Raw genomic sequence first — 12185 nt, 5'->3', positions numbered from 1 at the left:
GACTATTTCCTTTACTATCCCGAGGAGGGTTCTACCATTGCCACCACCTTAAAAGATAGCCTCTTGGAAAAAACTCTGATGCAATATCTGGAAACTAATACCAGTGGAAATCAAGCAACAGCACAGGAAGAGAAACACAAATAAGCCAAAAGAGTGAGAGGGACAAACAAACCAGGAGAAAGGAGGAAAATATGCAGAGAGAAGAAAGGAGGAAATCATAAAATGGCTGAAAATAAGTTCAAGCCACAAAGCACATAAAAGTAAAAGGGGCATAGAACCATCAAAATAAGAGAAAATTAGATAAACGGAATGGGAAAGACAGAAGAAAAATTAGAAAATGGAGTCTGCCTATAGAATGCTTCATCAATCCATTTACCACATATCCAAATAGAATAGGCACAGTAAATGCTCCATAATTCTAAATGCAATTCCCGGTCTCCTAGGCAATAAAGTTGGTATTAACCATAACCAATGACAGCTGTTACAGTGAATAAGGGGGCATAGATACAGCAGCATTATTTAAAAGAAACATTTAGTTTGATATTGTAATTAAAGGGGAATTGGAACTTTTGAACCACTAAATAAGGTCTCGCTGAGTAAGGTTTGGCTCATTAATACAGAAACTGTGTTTCTTATCAGAAAGGGGTTTATAGGACAAAATATTCAGATTAAAATATAAATTTACTTTAAAGCATTCATAAAATATAAAACTATATCTGTATTCTTTCACTGATTATTGCAATTCAAATCATCACTGAATATTGAGTTGTACTGAGTGGCAAGAATAAATGAATTAATTAATTCCAAAAAATTCAGTATTGTCCTTATTTTTTTCCTATACTATGCACTGTAACTCACATCCTCATCCAATTCCATATTTAGGCACCCAAACATGCCAGCAGCATAGCTCCCGTGATAACACCCCCCAGGTACGGTAGCATAGTGGTTATGTTACTGGACTAGTAATCCAGAGGCCGAGACTAATAATCCAGAGTCATGAGTTCAAATCCCGCCACGGCTGCTGGGGAATTTAAATTCAATTAATTAATAAGTAAAATTTAGAATTAAAAAACTAGTACCAGTAATGGTGGCCATGAAACAACTGGATTGTTGTAAAAACCCATCTGGTTCACTAATGCCCTTTAGGGAAGGAAACCTGATGTCCTTACCCAGTCTGGCCTATATGTGACTCCAGACCCACAGCAAAGTGGTTGATTCTTAATCGCCCTCTGAAATGGCCTAGCAAGCCACTCAGTTGTACAATCTCGCTAAAAAAAGTCATAATAAGAATAAAACCGGACGGACCACCCGGCATCGGACCACTAGGCACCGGACACGACAAAGGCAAACCAAGCCCAGTCGACCCTGCAAAGTCCTCCTCACTAACATCTGGGCACTTGTGCCAAAATTGGGAGAGCTGTCCCATAGACTAGTCAAGCAACAGCCTAACATAGCCATACACTCAGAATCATACCTTTCAGCCAACAGCCAACATCCCAGACTCTTCCATCACCATCGCTGGATATGTCCTGTCCCACCGGCAGGACAGACCCTCCAGATGGAGTGGTACAGTGATATACAGTCAGGAGGGAGTGGCCCTGGGAGTCCTCAACATTGACTCCGGACCCAATGAAATCTCATGGCATCAGGTCAAACATGGGCAAGGAAACCACCTGCTGATTACCACCTACCGTCCTCCCTCAGCTGATGAATCAGTCCTCCTCCATGTTGAGCACCACTTGGAGGAAGCACTGAGGGTAGCACAGAACGTGGGAGACTTCAATGTCCATCACCAAGAGTGGCTCGGTAGCACCACTGCTGGCCGAGTCCTGAAGGACATAGCTGCCAGACTGGGCCTGCGGCATGTGGTGAGCGAACCAACACGAGAGAAAAACCTACTTGACCTCATCCTCACCAATCTACCTGTCACAGATGCATCTGTTCACGACAGTATTGGTAGGAGTGACCACCACAAAGTCCTTGTGGAGATGAAGTCCCGTTTTCGCACTGAGGATACCATCCAACGTGTTGTGCAGCACTACCACTGTGCTAAATGGGATAGATTCACAACGGATCTAGCAGCTCAAAACTGGGCATCCATGAGGCGCTGTGGGCCATCTGCAGCAGCAGAATTGTATTCCAGCACAATCTGTAACCTCATGGCCCGGCATATTCCTCACTCTACTATTACCAACAAGCCAGGGGATCAACCCTGGTTCAATGAGGAGTGTAGAAGAGCATGCCAGGAGCAGCACCAGGCGTACCTAAAAATGAGGTGGCAACCTGGTGAGGCTACAACTCAGGACTATGAGCATGCTAAACAGCAGAAGCAACACGCTATAGACAGAGCTAAGCGATTCCACAACCAACGGATCAGATCAATGCTCTGCAGTCCTGCCACATCCAGTCGTGAATGGTGGTGGACAATTAAACAACTAATGGGAGGAGGAGGCTTCAATGATGGCGGAGTCCAGCACGTGAGTGCAAAAGACAAGGCTGAAGCATTTGCAACCATCTTCAGCCAGGAGTGCCGAGTGGATGATCCATCTCGGCCTCCTCCCGATATCCCCACCATCACAGAAGCCAGGCTCCAGCCAATTCGATTCACTCCACGTGATATCAAGAAACGGCTGAGTGCACTGGATACAGCAAAGGCTATGGGCCCCGACAGCATCCCGGCTGTAGTGCTGAAGACTTGTGCTCCAGAACTAGCCGCGCCTCTAGCCAAACTGTTCCAGTACAGCTACAACACTGGCATCTACCCAACAATGTGGAAGATTGCCCAGTTATGTCCTGTCCACAAAAAGTAGGACAAGTCCAATCCAGCCAATTACCTCCCCATCAGTCTACTCTTAATCATCATCAAAGTGATGGAAGGGGTCATCGACAGTACTATCAAGCGGCACTTACTTACCAATAACCTGCGCACCGATGCTCAGTTTGGGTTCCGCCCGGACCACTCCGCTCCAGACCTCATTATAAACTTGGTCCAAACATGGACAAAAGAGCTGAATTCCAGAGGTGAGGTGAGAGTGACAGCCCTTGACATCAAGGCAGCATTTGTCAGAGTGTGGCACCAAAGAGCCCTAGTAAAATTGAAGTCAATGGGAATCAGGGGGAAACCACTCCAGTGGCTGGAGTCATACCTAGCACAAAGGAAGATGGTCGTGGTTATTGGAGGCCAATCATCTCAGCCCCACGACATTGCTGCAGGAGTTCCTCAGGGCAGTGTCCTAGGCCCAACCATCTTCAGCTGCTTCATCAACGACCTTCCCTCCATCATAAGGTCAGAAATGGGGATATTCGCAGATGATTGCACAGTATTCAGTTCCATTCGCAATGCCTCAGATAATGAAGCAGTCCATGCCCGCATGCAGCAAGACCTGGACAACATCCAGGCGTGGGCTCATAAGTGGCAAGTAACATTCGCGCCAGACAAGTGCCAGGCAATGACCATTTCCAACAAGAGAGAGTCGAACCACTTCCCCTTGACATTCAACGGCATTACCATCGCCGAATCCCCCACCATCAATATCCTGGGGGTCACCATCGACCAGAAACTTAACTGGACCAGCCACATAAATACTGTGGCTACAAGAGCAGGTCAGAGGCTGGGTATTCTGCGGCGAGTGACTCACCTCCTGACTCCCCAAAGCCTTTCCACCATCTACAAGGCACAAGTCAGGAGTGTGATGGAATACTCTCCACTTGCCTGGATGAGTGCAGCTCCAACAACACTCAAGAAGCTCGACACCATCCAGGACAAAGAAGCCCGCTTGATTGGCACCCCATCCACCACCCTAAACATTCACTCCCTCCACCACCAGCGCACTGTGTGCCATCCACAGGATGCACTGCAACAACTCACCAAGGCTTCTTCGACAGCACCTCCCAAACCCGTGACCTCTACCACCTAGAAGGACAAGGGCAGCAGGCACATGGGAACACCACCACCTGCACGGTCCCCTCCAAGTCACACACCATCCCGACTTGGAAATATATCGCCGTTCCTTCATCGTCGCTGGGTCAAAATCCTGGAACTCCCTACCTAACAGCACTGTGGGAGATCCTTCACCACAGGGACTGCAGCAGTTCAAGAAGGCGGCTCACCACCACCTTCTCAAGGGCAATTAGGGAAGGGCAATAAATGCTGCCCTCGCCAGCGACGCCCACATCCCATGAACGAATAAAAAAAGCTGTTGAGGCTAGGTCAATTGAAAATTTCAAAACTGAAATTGATGGATTTTTGTTAGGCAAGGGTATTAATCACTACCAGGTAAATGGAGTTAAGATACAGATCAGCCATGATCTAACTGAATGGTGGAACAGGTTCGAGGGGCTGAATGGCTTAATCCTGTACCTATGTTTCTAACTCAGTGGGAAAATGCATCATATCCTATGGTAGGTAGTAAGCAGTATCCACCAGGAAGATTTCAGGTTCAATCCTTGATCTCCGCTTAATCAGAGATCTAGCCAAGCTCAACCAGAATACATTACAATTGAGTTTAATTTTTCCTTTGGCTGGGGAGGGAAAAAAAGATAGAGACCTCTGCTTTAAAGTGCACAGGTGTGATCAAATAGGTTTCAATTTTTTTTTGTAGAACAGGTACGCGTGACGAATTTCTAGGCCAATATATAAAATGCAGATATTTGCCATACTTGTTAGTGGTGCGTTCCCCATTACCTATCATAGAAAGTGAATAAAGCTGCAAGCGACAGACTTGCAGATTTAAAATTAAAAACAGAAAACGCTGGAAACACTCAGCGGATCAAGCAGCATCAGTCGAGAGAAATTGGCTGCAGAACTTAGCGGATAACAAATGTATTAAGTTATAAATCAGCTTACATCCACTGGTCACACGGGGCTCATCCTCGCTGAAACATTCCTTCCCCCACCAACACCCCTATAATTCAGGAATGATCCGAATACTTTTACCATCTCTGCTGTGTGAGACACGTCTGCAGATTAACCAGCGGTGCGGTGCGGTGCGGCGGTTCATTGCGAAGATAACCCCGTAATTCAGAGCGACTTTCGCCGCCTGTGCGAGGGGCCGTTGCCGCAAACCAGAAAGGACAGCAAAATAAAACTTTTTCCGCATGCGGTGCACGGGTTAACTCCTCGCTGCTAATGAAGTCGCTGTAACTTTTTATTTAATCCTCATCTTCCCTCATGATTAGAGCGGGTCCAATTCGGGCCTCGGGCCGCAGCCGGTAACGAACCTCCCGATGGCGGCGGCGGCGGCGGCGGCGGCACCGACTCGATAGCGAGGCCCGACCGACTACACCTGCGGTCACGGGTTATTTTTCCCCCCCCTCCACCACCACCCCCGTAGTTTGAATGAATCGAGACTTACTCTGATCTTGCGGCTGATTTCAGTTCCTATTTCCATCCCTGGTCATTAGGCCTCGGCCGCTCCTCGCTTCGTGTCGCCGCTTCCCACTCGATCCCTCAGCAACCGCGGATCCGGCGGGGGGGGGGGGGGGTATGGGGTGCCATTCAGCTCAAACTTCCGCATGCGCGGAGGCCGAAAATGGTGTTCAGCTAGAATTTCGAAATACAGCAACAACTTCAGTGAACAAATCAAGATATTTCAAATTTTAATTCATTTATACGAATGCAAAATGAACAGGGCTGAAAATACAAGAAACGTAAAATGACATTTATGTCAGCGAGAATGGTGGTGGATATGGCTGTTTACTTGAAATAGGGATTATACTCTCCCATTCTCTTACCCATTCATTTCCTGCGTTTCTGTTTCCCTTTCATTCCTTCTTCCTATTTCCAGCTCTCATACCCGCTGGCATTGTCTTACCTCTCCACTTCCATGTTTTTTTCTCTCAAATCTACCTTGTGACCTTTCCCTTTCAATTTCTCTTTTTCAAATGCCAAGCTAATTTTTGAATATTAAAAGTATAATAACTATACATTGGATATTTTTTAAAACTAAAATTCTCTTTCCACAGAAAATAACCATCTTAAAAGTATAGAATTTGCTATAACCAACAAGCAATTTACACTGCCTTGCTGAAATCATGATAATAGTTGTTTATGCATAAATGAAATAAAAACAGAAAATGCTGAAGAAGCTCAGCAAGTCAGGCAGCATCTGTGGAGAAAGAAACAGAGTTAACGTTTCAGATCGAAGGCCTTTTGTCAGAACTGGAACATCTTTCACCTGAAACATTAACTCTGTTTCTTTCTCCACAGATGCTGCCTCACTTGCTGAGCTTCTCCAGCATTTTCTGTTTTCATTTCAAATTTCCAGCATCTGCAGTATTTTGCTTTAGATTATACATGAATGATCTGGACTTAGGAGAAAAATATTGAAATGTGCTGATAGCATGAAATTAGGATTATAGCAAATTGTGAGAGGATTGTGAAAGACTATATTATCAAAGCCAATAGCATGTTGAACTACATAGTGAAAAATTTACAGCAGAGGAAGTTATGATCAAACTGTACAGTGCTGTGGTCAGACCACACCTTGAATAATGTTGGTCGCTGAGACACTAGGGAGACATTCAAGTCCTGGAAACAGTGCAGAGAAGAGCCATGAGAATAATTGCTGGTGTCATGGGTCTGAGTTATGACAAAAGAAAGGACAGACGTGACTTTTCAGCCTGTCTGAGAAGTAATCTCACAAAAGTATATTAAATAGTTAACGGTATTGGAAAAGCAAATCTATAATATTACTTTAAGTAAAATTGAGGGAGCAGGACAAGAGGGAACAGGCTAAAGCTATTAAAAGGTAACTTCAGGAAAATAATATGCTGTTTTATGAGCCAAGAATATTATACCATGTAATACACAATGTATTATTCTGCTAAAGTGGAGCTATACTCCTTCCAGAGTACAAATTCTAATTGTTCATAAGTGAACCGAGCCTCGGTCAATGAAAATTTAATTGTTCAAAAGTAAAATACTGGAAATACTAGATGCTGGAAATCTGAAATAAAAACAGAAAAAGCTGGAGGAGCTCAGCAAGTCAGGTGGCATCTGTGTAGAAAGAAACAGAGTTAATGGGGTCAATTTTCGGATGGCCGAGCGGGTGCGTTCGTGGTGGGAGGGCTCCTAAAATTGGGGATTCCCGGAGAGGGTCCGGAGCCCGGCTCCAACCCGCCCACATCCGTGTTCCCCAATGACGCGAATCGGTGCGCGCGCAGTCCCCGCATGCGGGACTCCCACCGGCAATCAAAGCCGGCGGGATCCCACTTAAGATCATTATCTGGGTTTACAGACCTCATTAGTTGGAGATTTTAGGAGGATTCAGATTTTGGACTACCCAGAGCGTGTTTCCCATGCTGGGGGAAACACTCCCTGTTTAAACAGACGTGTTGCAGCCAGCAGCCAGTGGCAGCTGCAAAGGTCCATTTAACAGGTGCGGGGTAAAACCTCATTCATTGCAGCAGGGCACTCTGTCACCTCAGACAAAGTTTTGCCTGCCACACCGTTGTCTCCAAATTATTAAATCATACCCTAAACACTGCTGTCCAAACACATTTACTTACTTTGTGGAGTCCCTCACACTCACACCGTCAGGATTGGGGGGGGGGGTTCTATTGCTGCATTCATCACTCCATTGGATGACGACCAACATCACCAGCCTCGCCAGGCACGCCGTCCACCTCCGCCACGTGGAGCTACACAACACAGTGCTGCACAACAGGCACCTGCACAAAGTAGTCGTGCAACTACACAAACACCCACTGTAGGGTGACATCAAGGGTGTTCATGGAGAACCTCATGAAAGGGCATTATTGCACAAGCCAGTCAAAAATGGCCAAGACGTGGCAGTAGTGGTGACAATATAATATGTAATATGAGTTGATCAGAAATCAAATACAAATAAAAACCATGACAAACCCTCAAACACCCTTGTGCATCCCCTTCATGCTCACGACATCTTTGCCTTATGCCTCCTACTACACGTACATGATGCATGCCCTGTGGCTGCAGCACAGGTAGTGGCAGGTTGGGTGAGGCTGACCGTGAAACAGATGCATCAGAGGGCAAGTATGAGATAGAGCCATGAGATTGTATGAGGATTGGGTTGAGTGGTAGTGGTGGGATGAGTACTGGCGAGGTGAGTAAGTGCAGGTAAGATGAGGATGAGCTTTGAGTGGGTGTGAGGAGTGATGTGATAGAGTAGTGTTGGCAGTGCAAAAGGAGATGTGGGGTGGGGGCGGTGATGTGGCAGACGGAGTGTAGGTGAATGAGCAAGTGCACTCACTTCGGCTGACCTACGTAAGTCATTGAAGCGCCTCCTGCACTGTATGCCGGTGCGTGAGATGTTGGTGGTGCTGGTGACCTCCTCTGCCACCTCGAGCCAGGCCTTCGTGGTGGCAGAGGCAGGCCACTTCCTCCCGTCCGCCGGGGAAAAGATCTCTGTCCGCCCTCTCCTCTTCACCCCATCCAGTAAGACCTGGAGAGAGGCATCATTATACCTTGGAGCAGCCTTCCCTCTGGGCTGCTCCATGCTGTAATTTTGGCTCCTTTCTGCAGCATCAGTCAGTGGAGGACTGCCCCTTCAAATAGGGCTCCTCCAGCTGACAGCTTATGATGCGGGTGCGCAGTCCGCCCGCTGCGCAGCTTTCCAGCGCAAAACCCGGAAGTCACGGTAAGTGGCTTCAATTTATTTACGATCGCGTGGGGAACCCACCGATTTTACTGGGCGAGTTACCCACGCGCCCAGTCGACCCCCCCGCTGGCAACCCGCCTCCCTCCTAATATCGGGCCTAATGTTTCAGGTCGAAGTCCTTTCATCAGAACTGGAAGATGTTAAAAGAGTTAAAGTTTTCAAGCAAGTACAGAGCCAGGGAAAGGGGGGGATGGAAGAGTGGACCTGGGTGTGACGGAGGGAGCGGTCCCTTCGGAATGCTGAAAGGGGCGGGGAGGGGAAGATGTGTTTGATGGTGGGATCGCTAAACATATCTACCCCTCCCCTCCCCTTTCAGCATTCCGAAGGGACCGCTCCCTTGGCGACACCCTGATCCACTCTTCCATCACCCCCAACAACCGCCATCCTCCCCATGGCACCTTCCCGTGCGAGCGCAGGAGATGCAACACCTGCCCCTTCACCTTCTCACTTCCCACTGTCCAGGGACCCAAACACTCCTTCAAGGTGAAATGGTGGTTTATTTGTACTTCTTTCAATTTAGTGTACTGTATTCGTTGCTCACAATGCAGCCTCCTCTACATTGGGGAGACCAAACACAAATTGGGTGATCGCTTTGCTGAACACCTCCGTCCTGTCCGCAAGCGTGATCCCGACCTGCCGGTCGCTTGCCATTTTAGTTCCTCTTCCTACTCCTACTCTGACCTCTCTGTCCTTGTCCTCGGCCTCTTACTCTGTACCAATGAAGCTCAACATAAGCTCGAGGAACAGCAGCTCATCTTTCATTTAGGCACTTTACAACCTTCCGGACTCAACATTGATTTCAATAACTTCAGATCATAACCACTGCTCCCATTTTTTCGGTCAGCAAGTGCTGATAATGGTTCTGCTGCTGCCATTTACAGCTGCTACTTTCTTAACCTGTCTCATTACCACCCTCCTTGCCTTGCACCATCATCCCTTTTGTCATTTAATCACTCGTGCCCTCTACCCTATAACGGACCTTCCCTTTTGTTCTTTCCTCCCCTCCCCTCCCCTCGCTCCCCCCCTTTCCCTGGTTCTGTACTTGCTTAAAAACTTTAACTCTTTTAACATCTTCCAGTTCTGACGAAAGGTCTTCGATCTGAAACGTTAACTCTGTTTCTTTCTCCACAAAATTTAATTGTTGTTTGGTCAAGGAACTTTGAACATTGGAATATGCAAGTTATTTTCATGCTTCAAGTCAGAAGCATCCACCATTTTAAGGTTGTTTTACATTTGCAACAAAGTGTGACTTCTGGAGTGTGACAGACGTCTGTACTAGAGCTACCCTTTTTATAATATACTATCCATTGTTAATGGAAAGTCAGAAGATAATGGGACTGATTTTCAGCTCTTCACCTCATTACCACTCAGAAACAGAGCAGTAGTGGTTATGAAAGCCAATTGCACTTGGTACCGTCCACACAATATTAGTTTCCAGGGCCACTCAATTTTCAGGCAGTGGGTGTTTGAGGTGCATTTAAAACAGGTAGGAGCTTCTTTTGTGATTCAAAAGTGGGCAGGCAAAAGGTACTGTGCCATTTTCCAGTCAGAGCGCATACTGGATGTGAAAACTTGGCAGAATGGATTTAATAATGTTAAAAAAAAAAGGAAAAAAATGAATTATAAGATTAAAACCATATTTTGGACATCAGAAATTTCAGTTTTTGGAAAAAAGACAGATGAAAGGACTTGGAAATGTGTTTTTGGTTGATTGGATTGGTTCACTTTCTTTCTTTTATTCATTTGCTCTCCTGACTGCTGAATATTTGAAAAGGATGGGAAAAGACTACAAAGCCGTCAAGTCCACCTCATCCATTGTTTGTGAAAATGAAATCAGATTCAGTTGAGAAAAGGCATTCTGTCTCTCTGACAGCTTAATTCACATTCTGAAGCTCACAGAACACAAAACAGAAGCTACAGCTGTGTAACCAGTAGCCTGTATTTTTTCATTTTTTCTTTCACACATACAACCTCTCTTAAAAAAAAATGCTTATCATAAATTTTACCTGATTAAAGCTTTTCAAATTTGTCTTCAAGCTTTTCTTCAAATAATTTTGAAAAATAACTGAGCAGAAACTGTTAAAAGCTAATGAAGGAACCAGGAAAATTGGTTACTCTGCCCATGTTCAGACTAAACCATCTGCATTCACCTCACAGAGTCCCAGTCTGAGCAAAAATGCCAAGTTCAAATCCAAACCTTTTGGGAGAGGCTGAGGCCTTCAGGTAAAAATAAAAGCAGTTTTTAAGCAAATACAGAGCCAGGCAAAGCTGGGGGTGGGGGGGGGGGGGGGGGGGGAGAGGGAGGAGAGGAAAGAACACTGCCCCTTCAAGTAAAAATTTGGTGAAAGCATTAAAAAGCATAAAATACAATTCAATGGATAAATGTGATCATTATGAAATATATAATATTGTGAATATTTAAAATTTTGTTTCAACCATTATTTTGGACAATATAAGTTTCAGTTACTGAGAAAAAAATAGCAGATGAAAAAACTTACAGAAATTTGGGGGTAAAAATAATACCGTACTACCTAGTAGGCATCTTCTGTAATTACAGGGTGACAAATTCACAAGAATTTATAATGGAACAAGTTACAAAATTGTGACAAAATGTCACAATAGGAAGTAAGGTGTCCAGACAGGAAATGTGTACGGATGTCAGATTTCTAATAAGATATAGATTAGCAGATACTCTGTGCTCTGTGTAACATACAACATATTATCAGCACTCCTGATATATGGCGATTAAATAAAGAATGGGAGGATATTTTCTGGTTTAAATTAAGTAACTAAGTCTACATTTGTCTGGGAATTGTAAATCAGTGGTCTTGGTTATTTTGGTAGTGATTTTTTTTTGCCTTACACTTTAAAAAAAAAAATCGGATTCCAAAGGAAGATGGTAGGGAAAATGTTTTTGGTTGCAGGTATCAACATGGTGAGTAGATATATGGGGGGTGGGGGGTGGGGGAGCTATTTTAGTAGTGTTCGAAGGATGATCTGGGGAAAGAATTGGGTAACGGAGGAACAGAGAGGTGTTGGGATGAGGGAAAATTACGGAAGGACTCTTGGGTATTAGGGTACAAGGGGAGGGTTCCATGGGTCTGGGAATTGTGTACTGGGGTATGGCAGTGGTGGGAGAGTAGTCTTGGATCGTGGTAATACTAGAATGGTGGTGGTGGTAGGCGAAAGTACTAGGAGTGGGTTTGCAGGGGCTGTCAAGCAAATGTTCTTGGAGTGACCTGGAAACTAGCTTTAAAGTTCTTTATTAAGCATTTTTGCATCTTTCTAAAAAAGTGAGAAGGGAATATGTGTAACAATTGACTTATTAGAGTAAATTTTCTCTGTACGTAAAGTTAAATAAATTTCCAAACTGTCATTATAAACCAATGACACTACTCAAATAATTTTGCTTTTCCACACAGAAAAATATACACTCGTGTATATACAAAATGGAGTCATTTTAATATACAGAACTATAATGGGGTAATTTAATTGCTCCCTGTAATCCCCCAAAAGATAACTGCCAGCCTTCCTTACAGTCACCAC

At 45.1% G+C, this 12185-nt stretch overlaps 1 protein-coding gene across 4 annotated transcripts in view; it reads right to left on the bottom strand.

The window, feature by feature from the left end:
• The window catches only part of zc3h14 (zinc finger CCCH-type containing 14), a 37006-nt gene extending 31546 nt beyond the window's left edge, over nucleotides 1–5460 (bottom strand). For 2 of the 4 annotated variants that reach the window (XM_067991876.1, XM_067991877.1), the window contains exon 1: nucleotides 5355–5460. In XM_067991876.1, the coding sequence (XP_067847977.1) occupies nucleotides 5355–5390 (36 nt within the window). In that variant the 5' untranslated portion in view covers nucleotides 5391–5460. The remainder of the gene's footprint in view (nucleotides 1–5354) is intronic. The other 2 variants (XM_067991880.1, XM_067991878.1) reach the window with 1 other exon arrangement.
• Nucleotides 5461–12185: the final 6725 nt, after the last annotated feature.

This window comes from Heptranchias perlo, chromosome 10 (assembly GCF_035084215.1).
Source record: "Heptranchias perlo isolate sHepPer1 chromosome 10, sHepPer1.hap1, whole genome shotgun sequence".
Lineage (NCBI taxonomy): Eukaryota > Metazoa > Chordata > Chondrichthyes > Hexanchiformes > Hexanchidae > Heptranchias > Heptranchias perlo.
This window is presented reverse-complemented; position numbering and strand designations above follow the sequence as displayed.